Raw genomic sequence first — 15863 nt, 5'->3', positions numbered from 1 at the left:
CAGGAGTTTGCTTCAAAACATGTTCCTTTGATTTGGATTTAATGCTCTGTCTGTGCCGTTTGAGAAACAACATAGAGAAAACACGTTGCTTACATAGAGCCCAAGTCCCCACTCATCTTCTCATAGTTTTGGCAAGGAGAGTTTCCAGTTTTGTATTACTTGTTTCACGTGTGTTCTAAGAAGTACACAGGGCACACAGGTATTATTTCTGACAGCCAGGTGTTGTGTCAAAATTCTTGAGGAATATTTCCAAGGCCACCTCAGAAGAAGTACAATTCATACTCATGTCTTTACTGATAAAAAATATAGTCTCTGCTCTCTCTCTTATATTATGAGTCCCTTGGGCAGGTCTGAGGATTTCTGGTTGTTGTTTTCAACATTATTCCTTGGTGCCTCAGAAATTGACAGGGGCAGAATTATTGGTCTTCGCTTTTGCCTTAACTGCCCAATCTCCCCTGGAAGCAAGGTCATAAGCAAAGGGTGAAGCATCTATCTAATACATAGCCTCAAGATGACAAAAAGTCAAGGAGAAATTGACAGAACTATTAGGAAATTGGCACTGCACTTCACAATCAGAGATTGGTCATTGGCAAATCAGATAGACAAAGAGATTCAGTATAGACATGGAGAATCTGAGGATGTACTTGACGATCCTAACCCAATTAACTTTAAAAGGACATTCCAAAAGAATGAATATATTAATATATTTACACAGTGGCTTCCCAGACGGCACTAGTAGTACACCTGTCAATGTAGGGGACATGAGAGACATGGGTTTGATCCCTGGGTCAGGAAGATCCCCTGGAGGAGGACAATGCAACCCACTCCAATATTCTTGCCTAGAAAATCCCATGGACAGAGGAGCCTGGCAGGCTACTGTCCATAGGGTTGCAAAATGTCAGACATAGCTAAAGCAAATTGGCACAACACACATACATATGTGTGTGTCCTAAATCACTTGGCTGTACAACTGAGACTAGCACAACATTATAAACCAACTGTGTACTTCAATTAAAAATAATAAAAAATTAAAAAGGATACTTCATCCAACAAATGAGGAATTCACATTCTTTTTAAGAACACATATAACTATTGCTTACCTACTGGACTATAATGCAAGCTTCATAAATTTCACAGAATTAATATGATATAGAATACATCTTTCTAACTACAATGCAAACAAGATAGAAACGAACATCCAAAATATAACTAGGAAAACCCACACTTTAGGAAATTAAAGACATACTTTTAAAAGCTAATATGTCAAAGAATTCATAATGAAAATTGAAATATATTTAAAACTAAATAATAATGAAGACACTACCGGACTTCCCTAGTGGTCCAGTGGTTAAGAATCTGCCAGCCAATGCAGAAGACACAGGTTTGATCCCTGGTCTGAGAAGATCCCAACTAGGCCCGTGAGCCAAAATTACTGAGCCCAAGCTCTGGATCCCTTGAGCTGCAACTACTGAACCCACAAACCACAAAATACTGGTGCCTGTGTGCCTTAGAGGCATTGCTCTGCAAAAAGACAAGCCATTGCTACAAGAAACCTGTGAACCACAACTAGAGATTAGCCCCCACTTGCTGCAACTAGAGAAAGCCTTCATGCAGCAAAGAAAACCCAACACAACCATAAATAAATAATTTTTAAGAACATATACCTATCACAACTTGTGGGATGCAGCTAAAATTGTGCCTAAAGTATTTAGCTCTAAAATTATTCCATTAAAAAATAAAAGTTGAAAAGTAATAATCTAAGCATCATATTCAAGAAGTCAGTAAAAAATACTTTAAAAAAGAAGTCAGTAAAAGAAAAAAGAATAGATAAGGAATCAGTAATAAAGACAAGGAAGAATTATGTGACACAAGTAGATCAGTAAATTCTAAAAACACTTCTTTAAAAAGGTAGAATTTACAATTGAAAATTTTAAGAGTAAGACAGATGAAACAAAAGTAATAATTTTAAAAGGAGGAATATCAACAAAGGTTAACGGGAAAGCATTTTATGACCAACTTCATACCAGTAGATTTAAAATTTCAAATGGACAGCTGCCAAGAAAGTTATCAATGACCAAAGTATGACTCAAGAGGAAATAGAAATTAGAGAACTTGACTTGGCTTCCATATTATGATAGAAACATAATCAATACTTTAAGTTTTTTCACAACAAAAATGCCAGGCCCAGACAACTTTATAAGTAAACTTGACCAAACATTTAAGGAAGATAAAATTTCCAGATTAGCTAAGCTCTTTCAGGACAACAGAAAGTGCCAGCCAGCAGCATTCTCTAACTTAGTTTATGGGGCTGGTATAATACAGACCGGGCTTCCCTGGTGGCTCAGAGGTTAAAGCGTCTGCCTCCAATGCGGGAGACCCGGGTTCGATCCCTGGGTTGGGAAGATTCCCTGGCGAAGGAAACGGTAACCCACTCCAGTATTCTTGCCTGGAGAATCCCATGGATGGAGAAGCCTGGTAGGCTACAGTCCACGGGGTCGCAAAGAGTCGGACACGACTGAGCGACAGAACGGAACGGAACGGATAATACAGACCTCAAAACCAAAGGAAGACAGCATGAGAAAGAAAATCGCTGGCTCATCCCCCTCTTGAATATGGGTGCAGAAATCTGAAACAAAATCACCTCAGTACACTGAATCCAGTAATGTATTTTAGAAAGGCAGTGCATAATTACCACGTTGAATTTATTCCATGGATGTAAAGTGAGTCAGTGTCAATAAGCTGATAATGTAATTTGTACATCATCAGCTCGTTGGAGACATGGGTCTCCCAGGACTGCAAAGTAAAAGAGAAAGAATATAGAAAAGGAAGAGAAGAAAGCTTTAGGGGGACTAGCAAAAACTGAAGGTTGATTTTGCATCTGTAACATTAGAAATGTTGATGAAAGTGAAAGAGGAGAGTGAAAAAGTTGGCTTAAAGCTCAGCATTCAGAAAACTAAGATCATGGCATCCGGTCCCATCACTTCATGGCGAAGAGATGGGGAAACAGTGGCTGACTTTGTTGTTTTGGGCTCCAAAATCACTGCAGATGCTGATTGCAGCCATGAAATTAAAAGACACTTACTCTTTGGAAGGAAAGTTATGACCAACCTAGACAGCATATTAAAAAGCAGAGACATTACTTTGCCAACAAAGGTCCGTCTATTAAGGCTATTGTTTTTCCAGTGGTCATGTATGGATGTGAGAGTTGGACTATAAAGAAAGCTGAGTGCTGAAGAATTGATGCTTTTGAACTCTGGTGTTGGAGAAGAGTCTTGAGAGTCCCTTGGACTGCAAGGAGATCCAGCCAGTCCATCCTAAAGGAGATCAGTCCTGAATATTCATTGGAAGGACTGATGTTGAAGCTGAAACTCCAATCAATACTTTGGCCACCTGATGTGAAGAGCTGACTCATTTGAAAAGACCCTGATGTTTGGAAAGATTGAGGGCAGGAGAAGGGGATGACAGAGGATGAGATGGTTGGATGGCATCACCAACTCGATGGAACTGTGGTGGGGTTTGGGTAAACTCTGGGAGTTGGTGATGGACAGAGAGGCCTGGAGTGCTACGGTTCATGGGGTTGCAAAGAGTTGGACACGACTGAGCAACTGAACTGACTGAACATTAGAAAACATACCTGCAGGATTAACACAGACTTTGTATGTTTCCATGGATGAAATCAACAGCCAAATTATTTTTCATAAAATGAATTTAAAGTACCAAATGTAAAAAAGTGTCTGATACATTTTTTTGGTAAAATAGTACCAAAAAAATATTCTTTATACCTTTCCCCTCAAATCAATGTCTTAGAAATAGCCAGAAGGAATGGGTTTTTTAAAAAATCATTTTTGCAGTGTTCCAGTTCTGCCTGTAATCATTTGACTGAAAACACATTCAGAGTCACTTCAAATAATGTTCAGCACAGTTCAAAAAATGTTTCACATTGTTGTGATGGCTAATGGATAGTCAACGAAAAGCTAAAGTCATTTGCAATTACAAAACTGTAAAATCAAACTTAATATTGCACATGCATCTTATGTAGTCTCAATTTTCGTTTCAATCAATAACTTTCTAAGAAGATGGTCTTGTTATGTTTCCATTCAACTACTCAATACTCTTTAAAGTGTCCAGTTTTATATTTATGGAATCAAGTATTATGCCAAGATTTCAAGTAATCACTTAAAACAGAGAAAAGTATTGCTGGCCTCTACTCTTTTTAAGAGGAAGGAAGTTGCTTAGCCAAATACTCAGACAGACAAGGTCTGTCAGCATCGGCCCTTCATTTTCCATTTTCCTACAAAGCAGAGCCCCTACCATGACTGCATACTGACTTCCTGGGGATAGTGGAACTGTGTCCACAGGCTCTGAAACCATAAGCCATGGACAATAGATGTTTCCTGAGCATTGGTACGTTTACGGGGCTCTTGTTCGGAAGTGTGTTTCCTTCACCAGTTACTGAGTCCATTTGCAGGACAGTGGAGCTTGTCAGGGCTAACTGAAAGAGGGCACAGAGCTTTCTGTGATGTGTTTCTCTTCCTCTGCTGTTTCCTTTGGAGACCCAAAGGGAAGACTAAAACAGCAATGTATTACTTTTGGTTATCAAAGCTTCAACAAGGTAGATTAATTTCAACACTATGGGCCCTATCGTATAGACTTGGAAACATGTGCCACCTTTTATTTTTATTTAAGAAAGAGACATGATGTTGGTCTCCAGGGTTAGATGGTTGAACTAGCTAAGGCAGAGCCCCCCAGTACCCATCAACCCATCAGGGACCTTCCACAGCTGTGTGTGTGGACAGTGACAACTCCTGCCCATCTTAAGAAGCCTTTTTCTTCATCAAAGGCCACAGAGTGGCTGCTAAAATGCAAAAGGTAGAGAATTATGTTTTTTAAGAACACCCTAAATGAGAAACCACTGTTTAATTTTTTCCTCAATAATAGCCCCCAGTGCACTGCCAAATAAGAGACTGAGGAAGTATTTTGAAGTTTAAAACCTTAATCTGCAAGTAGAATACAGAAATCATCAGGAAACTAGCATGAAGATATTGAATACAGATCAAAGAGTCTGGTATTTAGAAAAGTGTATTCAAATACAGTTAAATTGCACCATATCTCACCTACCCTACCATCCCCTTAAAAAACGATTGGATACATTTAACAGAGATGAATGACATGGTATCTGCTCCTGAGAACAGCTCTGCCAAATGAGCCAACCGATGCAGGAGGATGTGTGCTGGTCTGGAGGCATGGATGAGGGTGTGGGTGTGCAGAGAGTGTGGTGCGGACCCTGCAAGGGTAGCAGAGGGCAACAGATGGAGCATGACACGCGAGCTGGGTTGCTGACGATGAGGAAAGGTGAGGAGAAACTGAGCTGAAACTATGGTGCAGGGAATAAATAAAGCTACGTCTTTCCAGCGTGTTTCCCAAATGTGGTGACTGGACTCATAAAACTCCTCCTTTTTCTGGTCTCTTTCAGTGTTCACGTATCCAGAAAATGGCACTGACGATTTCAGAGACCAAGCAAAGAACATAAACCACCAGGTATTTATGGACATCTCAGAAGACTGGCCAGACAGGGCCCTTAGATTATTCTGTAGGTCACCCCCCAAGTGGGCCATGAAATCAATTTAGTGGGGCCCAGACTAGCATTTTTAGAGAATAATGTACCGTAGAGTACCTAGCATAGGCAGCACTGAGCAAAACAAATACCAGTGCATCCAAGGTACAAAGATAAATATTGTACTCTCTGCTTTTGTTTCTGTTATGTTACATACAAGTTGATGTGTGCTCTACGGTATATAAATTATATTTTATGACTGTATTTTATAGTATGTAAGTATTATATTTTATGTTAATTTACATATATAATTAGGATGGAATAATACTGCATAAAGTACTTGAGCTTTGGGCAGCAAACTGAATCACAGATAAAAAGAATATAGTTATGTGCAGCTTTTGTTTATGTTTTCTAGATATGGCATCTATTCATTATATTATCTTTAAATGTATAGTTATACATTATATATCTGCATGCATATAACATGATACAATATAAATATTACATGTATAATTTTATCATGTATATTATAAAGCAGAAACATTTATATAGCTATAATATTTGTGTAGTTAATAATAATAGCTTATGTTTATATAATACCTGTAAAACTCTTATATAGTTTACAAATTAGGGACACAATAAAATCGACCTCACAGGGCTGTTGTTAGCTTTGCATATGCTAATCCATGTACCGTCATGCCTCTCACACAGCAAGCTATCAAAAAATGGTAGCTTTTGTCATCATTATAGTCAGTGGATGGTGATACCATAACAAATCCAATCAGTCTCAGGCCAGTGTCTTTCATTTTCCACAGCGTGAATGAACTTATTTCTGGATGAATACACCCAGATCCCTTTGATATACTGGATAAAAAGTTGTCCATTTTAGAGTATAGAAGTTGTTTACTACTCTCCGCCTGTCTCCTGTCTATAGAGAGAATATTCTCTTGCTTGGACTCAAGTCTGTATCACCTTTCATGAACAACTAGATCAAAGGAAAAATGTGCTTTGAAGAAAATTGTAGTATTTCTGACAAAAAGTTCCACATAAATGTTTTCAAATAGTTTGTAATGAAATCAAACTCAGCTAGGAAATTAAAAATAAACCTATGTTCAGAACAAAATAATAACGGTTAGATATTTTTACACAAAAGATTACGCTGGAATCACATTTAACTTCTCCATTTCCTGTCTTCTTCCTTTGCTGCATTTCTTCCTCCTTCCTTCTCTCATTTTTCCTTTATGTTTCTCTTTCAGGGACCTCTTTCCAAAGACCCATTACAGATGAACACCTATGTTGCCTTGTACAAATTTGTACCCCAAGAGAACGAAGATTTGGAAATGAGGTAAAAATATTTTTAAAGGAAGAAGAAGAATGAAAGATTTAAAGTCAGTGGTGATGTAGGTGAAAGAAAATATTTCAATTTGCGCTGCCTCCAAGTGCCTTAGAACAGTGATTCTCAAATGTTAGTGTGCAGGGCTGGTTGATGCAGATTGCTGGGCCTTATTCTGGAAGTTTCTGACTCAGCATGATTCAGCGCATCTTGGGTGGGGCTTGAAAATCCGAGTTTCTAACTGGTCTGCAGGTGATGCTGATGCTGCTGGCCCAGGGACCACACTTTGAGAAGCATGGTTAGTACATCATCAGTAGAACTGCTATCAGGAGTTTTCATGAAGGCTGAGCATCAGATGCACTTGGCATCCTGTGGGGTCTAATAGGGAACCAAAAATGTACTTGCTGCCCAAATTAACATTGACTGACAAATCAAGCTAAAACTCTGTTTATCCCTGCCAGAGTCTGGCAGCCCCCACTGGCTCACACCTAGAGGTTCTTCTGTTTCAGGACCCATCCCACCTCATGGTCACTGAAACAGAGAGACAGGTGAGCCTCAGGGCTCTCGTGAGATCTGAACCTTTTTCTGGACCACAGTCTCATGCTTCAGGGGTATTGTGGCTGGCGTCAGTACTGTGTCCACATCCTCCTTGCTGTGTGATTTTAAGCAATGCACAAACATCGTGTTTCCCTGGTTTCCTTACTGATAAAAGGATGATAATGACCTTTTCCCCTTAAGGCATTTGTGAGGTTGAAGTGAATAAGGTTCGTAAAGCGTATAGCACAGTAACGGTAGACACTCAGGAACTGGCCGTCAGTACAGTCTTTGTAACATCGTGTTCCCCAAGTTGTCTCAAAGAAAAGACTTCACTCCTTCCCTCTATTCGTGACCCAAGCCACCAGCGCTCTCAGGACAAGGACTTTGTGTTTTCCGGCCCTGGAGCAGGATACGAGGGGCTGCTTTTGTAGCCACATGGACCTTTAGAAATGGGTTCTTTCTTCTTCTGAAGAGCATGGAGAGAAAAACTAGCACAGAAAACCATTTGTATGTCAGAACATTAGAAAAATAGCCTCCATTTTACGGTGGACTCCACTGTCCAAGTGCTGTGTCACTGGTCCTCCCTGCAGAAGGCTCTGGAATGCCTTGTCTCCACCCTGGAGCTCTCTGAGCTTCCCCACATCTCATGTGTGCTAAGTCGCTTCAGTCGTGTCTGACTCTTTGAGACCCTAGGGACTATAGCCCACCAGGCTCCTCTGTCCATGGGATTCTCCAGGCAAGAATGCTGGAGTGAGCTGCCATTCCCTTTTCCAGGGGATCTTCCCCGACCCAGGCATCGAACTCATCTCTCTGACATCTCCTGCATTGACAGGCGGGTTCTTTTTCACTAGTTCCACCTGGGAAGTCCTTTTCACATCTGAGGTCTGTCCATTTCCCTGGTGTGACTACTCTGGCTTTTGCCTGAACACGGTTCCTCCTCAGTGAAATCAGCCTTCTCCTCTTCCACTTTCCCCAAAGTCCCTGAAGAGAAAAGAGCTATCAAAAATCTCCATCTAGACCCTGTTTCCTGGTCCCATTTGCCATTGGGGTCAACCTGGATCGCTCAGCTGCCCTTCCTGGTACAACGCCCAGTGGGCCCCGTAGCAGCTGTGGGTGTCCAGCCGAAGTTGGGCAGTTCCCCCAGCTCACACCCAGGGTCAGCTTTCATTGTTCATCTGTGGTCTGCTTCCAGCTGATTCTCAGGCTTTTCCTGGGCAGAGTTCAGGCTTGGTTCCTGGCTCCTTAGATTCATTCGGACAATTAGGTTCTTGTACATCTGAATTTTCTCCATCCTTGAGGAAGACTCACCATGCTGAACTCACTGACTGGAGTCGTAAATGTTATCTACAGCCTGGTTAGTACAGCAGAATGAGATGGTGTTTGTCAGGTGAAGCCCCTTTCTATAAAGATACAGCAAAGCCTACCAGTTAGAATCTACCTAGGATTCATAACTGGTGTGGTCCCTTGCCCTCAACTGACAGTCCACGTTAACTATCTGCTAATGAAGACAAGGAGGACCTATATTTACTTTGCAAAAAACAGTATATTGGGTTCTTCCTGAGATTATCAGATTTGAGTGTCTAGAATTTAAAATTTAACAACACCCCATTGTGCAGGTCCCACAGCTTTATCTTAGAAGATTGTTCTGAACTTATCAGATGGAAATAATAGCTCCAGAGAAATCTGACTCAGGAGTGAAGTCTTAACTGCCTGATGGTGGTTGTAAGTTTTTGTGCTTATTTTAGTCGGTCTCAGGCCATTAAAAGTCAAGTTGTCTGGTCACGAATCAAACGTTTACACTTTGCTTCAAGGTAAACAGGACTATTCATTCCCAGGAATGAAATGTCTGCATTGCATAGATTGCAAGATTGGAGTGATAAATCATACTTTTTTCTTCATTTCAAAGAGATTGTAGGTTCCCATTTTAGAAGCCAAGCTCTGATTTAGAATGTGTAAGGCAATGCTTTGGGGATTTAGTATCATTCCTTGAATGAACTAGGGCTTTGTGAATTATCTTTTTCTCCTTAAACCATAAGGTAGTAAAAATCCTTTTAACAAAACTCTATTTTCATCCACCTTCCTTCTGACCCAGGGGGCATGCTGGAGATTATCCTCAGGAAAGAAAACAAAGGATATAAAAGTGGAGGGAACATTGAGGGTGTGAGCTTGAGGACTGAGAAGGTCCAACTGGCAAAGCCAACAGTCACAGATCGGAGCAGATGGCCCATCACTTCAGCCAGAGTTTGCTATGTACCTGCTCAATAATAAGAAAGCTTTTTCTGCCAGCAGCCAACAGTCCAGACCTCTCTCCAAACCTCCAGATTCTCCTCCGTGCCTACCCCAGGAGTGCCTGGCACCGAGGACCTCTGTCCTCCCCCCCACAAACCTGTCCCCAGGGTGAATGATGTCACCATCTACCCAGGCCTCAAGTCGGCCACTTGAGGTTTTCTTTTCCCCATGCCCAAAAGGCATTCAATGTTCAATTCCTACAGGTTCTCTTTGCCTCAGATCTGCTTTATCCAGCCCCACCTTCACCTCTCCCTGGATTGCTGTGGGATCCACCTGGAGTCTGTGTCTAGTCTTCCCACCCCCATTCCTCCCTTCCCATATACTTTGGGTGGAAAGGATGCTGCCAAGACAGCCCAGTGTCCTGGGATTGTCTAAACTTTGGAGTCAAACAGAGTGGATTCATGTCCCTGCTCCTCTGTTTTCTGACAATAGGGCATCTTTCCTAACTTTCTGAACCTCTGTCTTCTCATCTCGAAAGCAGAGATAATAAGGCCTGCCCTTGTAGGTTGGTGGTGGTTGAGTTGCTAAATCATGTCCAACTCTTTGTGACCCCATGGACTGTAGCCTACAGGGCTCCTCTGTCCATGGGATTTTCCAGGCAAGAATACTGGAGTGGGTTGCCATTTCCTTCTCCAGGGGATCTTCTTGACCCAGGAATCAAACCCGGTTCTCCTACATTGCAGATTATTTACTGACTGAGCTACGAGGGAAGCCCTTGTAGGATGGTTGTCATTAAATAAATAACACAGTAGGAGTTTAACAGTGTTAATTTCAGTCAGTTCTGTTCATACTCCAGAGGTAGATGCTTCCTTTGCAGCCATAAGAAATGAGGGAGAAAGAGAATGACAAATACAACATGGATTCACTGAATATTTAAGAATAAAAAGTGTGGGCATCACTTGACCTGGATTTAAGCTCTAGCCAAGCCGCTCACTAGCTGTGTGACACCCATGAAGCCTGAGAATGTTCCACAAGTCATACGAGCTTCTCCTTTTGTAATACACCCATGAAGAATATAATCACTGTGCCTGCCTTAGGTCTACTCATGACACACAAGTGGGGTCTCAAAGAGTTGGACACAACTGAGTGACTTTTACTTTCAGCTCTTGCCAAAGAAATTTTCTTCCTGTCCTCTGTTCCTCCCACCCTTCTACTCACCCACCACCACCACCACCACCACCACCACCATCACACACACACACCCTCTTCCAGTTGACTGTTATGCACCCACTAGATCTCAACTCTTCCTTAGTGCAACCTCGGTGAGATCCTCTATGATATACTTTCATGACACCATATTTCTTTTCTTCAAAGCACTTATCTCATTTTGTATTTATATATTTCTGGGATTGTTTGGGTAACTTATCTCTCCCTTGTAAAGCCCATGAGAACAAATCTGTATTTGTTAAATAACCCTGTGTCCCTGGAGTATAAGTAATTTCTTGAGACTTAAGTTCAGTTCAGTTCAGTCGCTCAGTTGTGTCCGACTCTTTGCGACCCCATGAACTGCAGCATGCCAGGCCTCCCTGTCCATCACCAACTCCCAGAATTTACCTAAACATATGTCCATTGAGTTGGTGATGCCATCCAACCATCTCATCCTCTGTCGTCCCCTTTGCCTCCTGCCCTCAATCTTTCCTAGCATGAGGGTCTTTTCAAATGAGTCAGCTCTTTGCATCAGGTGGCCAAAGTATTGGAGTTTCAGCTTCAACATCAGTCCTTCCAATGAATATTCAGGACTGATATCCCTTAGGATAAACTGGTTGGATCTCCTTGCAGTCCAAGGGACTCTCAAGAGTCTTCTCCAGCACCACAGTTCAAAAGCATCAGTTCTTCAGCGCTCAGCTTTCTTCACAGTCCAACTCTCACATCCATACATGACCACTGGAAAAACCATAGCCTTGACTAGATGGACCTTTGTTGGCAAAGTAATGTCTCTGCTTTTTAATATGCTGTCTAGGTTGGTCATAACTTTCCTTCCAAGGAGTAAGTGTCTTTTAATTTCATGGCTACAATCACCATCTGCAGTGATTTTGGAGCCCAAAAAAATAAAGTCACTCCCTGTTTCCATTGTTTCCCCATCTAATTGCCATAAAGTGATGGGACCGGATGCCATGATCTTAGTTTTCTGAATGTTGAGCTTTAAGCCAGCTTTTTCACTCTCTTCTTTCACTTTCATCAAGAGGATATCTAGTTCTTCTTCACTTTCTGCCATAAGGGTGGTGTCATCTGCATATCTGAGGTTATTGATATTTCTCCCAGCAATCTTGATTCCAGCTTGTGCTTCCTCCAGCCCAGCGTTCCTCATGATGTACTCTGCATATAAGTTAAATAAGCAGGGTGACAATATACAGCCTTGACGTACTCCTTTTCCTTTTTGGAACCAGTCTGTTGTTCTATGTCCAGTTCTAACTGTTGCTTCATGACCTGCATACAGGTTTCTTAAGAGGCAGGTCAGGTGATCTAGTATGCCCATCTCTTTCAGAATTCTTTCAGAATTTTCCACAGTTTGTTGTGATTCACGCAGGTCAAAGGCTTTGGCATAGTCAATAAAGCAGAAATAGATGTTTTTCTGGAACTCTCTTGCTTTTTTGATGATCCAGCGGATCTTGATGTAGATGAGTAATAAATATTTCATGAATGAATGAATGAGTATTGTGGCAATTAAATGAATGAACTAGTGTTGTCCCTGGCACATACAATTAGTGGGCAAATAGAGCCCATGATAATAGAATGGAAACTATAAAGGAGGAAGCTAACCCAGCTCAGAGTGGTTTACCAGGACCTGTTTCCTAAAGGAGATGGGCCTTGAACTCAGGATGAATATGATTTGTTGAGAAGAAATTGTAGAAAAAAGACCAATAGTAGCCCGTAGTCATATTCACAAAGAAGAAAGAGTTGACAACAGTGTGGAAGAAGCCCTGCTAAGCTAAACACAGTTTGGGCATGGTAGGGTGAGTCTCAGGGCGAAGGAGTATAGGGCTCTGCCTCCTTATTCCTGGAGCAGTGCCTGCCCCTCTCAGAATTGCTGTGGTCCCATCGTTAGTCTCCACACATTGCCTGAAGGCAGAGGCTTCACACAGTCAGCTTTCCTACACTTTCAGTGCAAACCTCCTTCATAAATCCATCTGCTGTTACCTCCCCAAAACTCTGGAGCTCATGGAAGCCATGATAATCTTCCCACCTTCATGGGCAGAGAGTAGGGGAGAGCAAGGCTGCAGGGAAGAAAGGAGCAGTGTCTAGGAGTCACATAGACCTGGGTCCACCCTCCAGCTCTGACACATCCTAGCTGCATCAGTTTGAGCAAAGTGTTTAATCTCTTGCAGCCTCCATTTCCTCCTTCCTAGGGAGACTGAGCAATGAGACAATGTTAAAAAGAAAATGAGATGAGATTTCGTGCCCAGTACAGAGTGAGGTGTACAGTATGTTTAGATACTGTCTCTTCATCATTTGCATCATTTCCCAATACATTTTATTTTCCTAGTCTTCTGATCAATTACTCTAAAGATAAACAGTATATATATCTTTGTAGATATAGAATTCAACACTCTGTCTAATCTTTGAGCACACCCAAGGAGACTTTATCTAATTAGTCTGGCAATAAGGAGGCTGTGACACCCTGTCTCTTACCTTCTGAGTAGGTTTTGTGGTTGCTGACATGACATGCTCCACGTATGGAATCTCACCACTGATACACGAGATGTGACACCATCATGCGAGGGCTCTCCAAGCTGCCCTTCCAGATAATTTGACGTCTGATAACATCAAAGAGTGGAGAAGGAAATGGCAACCCACTCCAGTGTTCTTGCCTGGAGAATCCCAGGGACGGGGGTGCCTGGTGGGCTGCCATCTATGGGGTCGCACAGAGTCGGACACGACTGAAGCGACTTAGCAGCAGCAGCAGCAACATCAAAGAGCCACCTGGGTTCCTCTGTCTGAGTGTAATGAGCTTGCATAGGAGATAACCTCTGTCATTACGGGTCTTAGACAGTCTCCACCAAACACCTTTACTATTTAGTTTTTTAGAAGTCCTGAAAATTACACTTTATGGAATGCCAGCTTAATCAATGAGCAAAGCTTTTTAAAATGCTACTTGAAATACAAACTGGAGAACCCCATTATAATCAGGACTGGCATCATGATCATCCTAGACTGTCTCATAAATTCACAAAAGACGTGTGTCCGTCATTCTCCTGGCCATGTACGTGACTGTGTGTGACACACTCACTTATGCACATACATCCCTACACAGTCACAGTCAGATACACACAAACTCACACACAGCCACACACACACACACACACACACACACACACATTCAGACTTGCCCCCTCAAATACACATGCATTTATACACACACATATTACCAAAAGCTTGAGAACCCTTGATTAGCCTTTTGATGAAAGTAAATCCCGCCATCCATATTTACAATGTAACCTGTCTCATTGAAAGTCTGCAAAATATTCTTGGAGATATCACTTATTAATTCACATTGATGCATATTTTTAAAATCTGTAAGAATAACTTCAGTGGCTTGGCCAAGTTGACATATTATTTAAATAGCCATCATATATAAATAACTGAGTAAGCATGAACCCCTAAAACATTGGTAGGGACTCTGAAATAAAAGATCAAACATAAACAAAAAACTCAAGTTTTTTATTCAAATACATATTTAAGTGACCATGTATGTCTATTCCAAAGAATCCATTTTGGTTTACTGCATCTAAATCATTTTCATTTTCATTAGTTCTCCCCAAACAGATTTATATGATCATGGCCATGTTTCATAAGGGGTGAAGAGGAGAGGAAAAATTCCTGTGAGCCAAAAGAGGGAATGAGGAAACTGCTGTTTGAACATTATTAAATTTTAAGAGAGATGTAAATTAATTGCCACTCAATCTGTTTGTGTCAGAATACCTAAATTTGGGCGCCATAAAAGAAAAACATATCTTCTTTTGTAACTCCAAATTAGATTCCTGATTTAAAGTCTTGAATTGCCAGACTCTTTCTTGGAAGCCATGAGTCCCAGATTTTTCTGTGTGTGAGTCTGAACAAAACCAGGCAACCAGTTGTCCCATTAGCTAATATTCACAGAAACCTCTGGAGATGGGATGGCCTGAATTCACCTCTTCCTGATTTTTTGAAAGCACCACTTGAAATAAGGTTGAAAGGGGGCTTTAACCCTTGTGCAGCTGTCTCCAGGATTTGTCTCACCTGCCACCGCTCATCTCGCGGTGAATGAGTGTGTGCTGTCTGCAGTGCCCACAGTTCCCAGGCCCTGTCATCACAGAGCTCCCATGGCCATAAGGCTGCAGGCCCTCGACAAGAAAGCCCCTTCAGTACGAGGTCTTGTGGGCAGGGAGGTAGTTCTGACTGCTGCTGCTGCACCTCAGGGAGATGCTGAAACATCAACTGGGATGAATCAGGTCTTCCGACCACATCATCCCACTGCAGAATAGAACCGTGATCTAAAACTTACAAGGAAGAGAGGAAGGAAGCTAATATTTAGGGAGCATATACTGTGTATCAGGGGCTTCCCTGGTGGTTCAGATGGTAAAGAATCCGCCTGCAATGCAGGAGACCTGGGTTCAGTCCCTGGGTGGGGAAAATCTCCTGGAGAAGGGAATGGCAACTCACTCCAGTATTCTTGCCTGGAGAATTCCATGGACAGAGGAGCCTGGCGGGCTATAGTCCATGGGGTGCAAAGAGTTGGACACAACTGAACTACTAACACTTTCACTGTGTATCAAATTATTTACACTACATCATTTCATTTAATCTTTAAAAAAAAAAAAGAAAGAAAGCATTGAAGCAGCCTTGGGAAGCCAGGGGAGATTTTGCAAGGAGATAGCATCACAGCCCATTCAAGACTTCCAGAAAGAATGGACATGAGTACCTGTGCGGCTTGAATAGTGAGCGGTCATTCTCTCTTCCACTGAGGAAAGGGTAACAGAAGAATAGTTCAACTATAAGAACAAGTGGTGCCAGATGCAAGCCAATAGCAAATCCCATTACAAAAGAAATTGTGGAAATTCACTGCAGGAGCATATTTAGATTCTTACATTCATCCCGGTCTTCATTCTGGAAAGACTGTCTTAAAATTCAGTAAAACTTAGCAAATGGACACTTGGCTGTTTAGTTCATATT

The 15863-nt window shown here is 41.7% G+C and overlaps 1 protein-coding gene across 2 annotated transcripts in view; it reads left to right on the top strand.

Moving 5' to 3' along the window:
• The window catches only part of STAC (SH3 and cysteine rich domain), a 123585-nt gene that overhangs the window by 81944 nt on the left and 25778 nt on the right, over positions 1-15863 (top strand). For both annotated transcript variants that reach the window (XM_055414678.2, XM_055414677.2), the window contains exons 7-8: positions 5474-5538; positions 6811-6899. In XM_055414678.2, coding sequence (XP_055270653.2) covers positions 5474-5538; positions 6811-6899 — 154 coding nt within the window. The remainder of the gene's footprint in view (positions 1-5473; positions 5539-6810; positions 6900-15863) is intronic.

The sequence above is a fragment of the Moschus berezovskii genome, chromosome 24 (genome assembly GCF_049115385.1).
Source record: "Moschus berezovskii isolate FMDL1 chromosome 24, NW_MosBer_1.0, whole genome shotgun sequence".
Classification (NCBI taxonomy): Eukaryota; Metazoa; Chordata; class Mammalia; order Artiodactyla; family Moschidae; genus Moschus; species Moschus berezovskii.
Note: the sequence above shows the minus strand (reverse complement) of the source record. Positions and strands in the feature narration are given on the sequence as shown.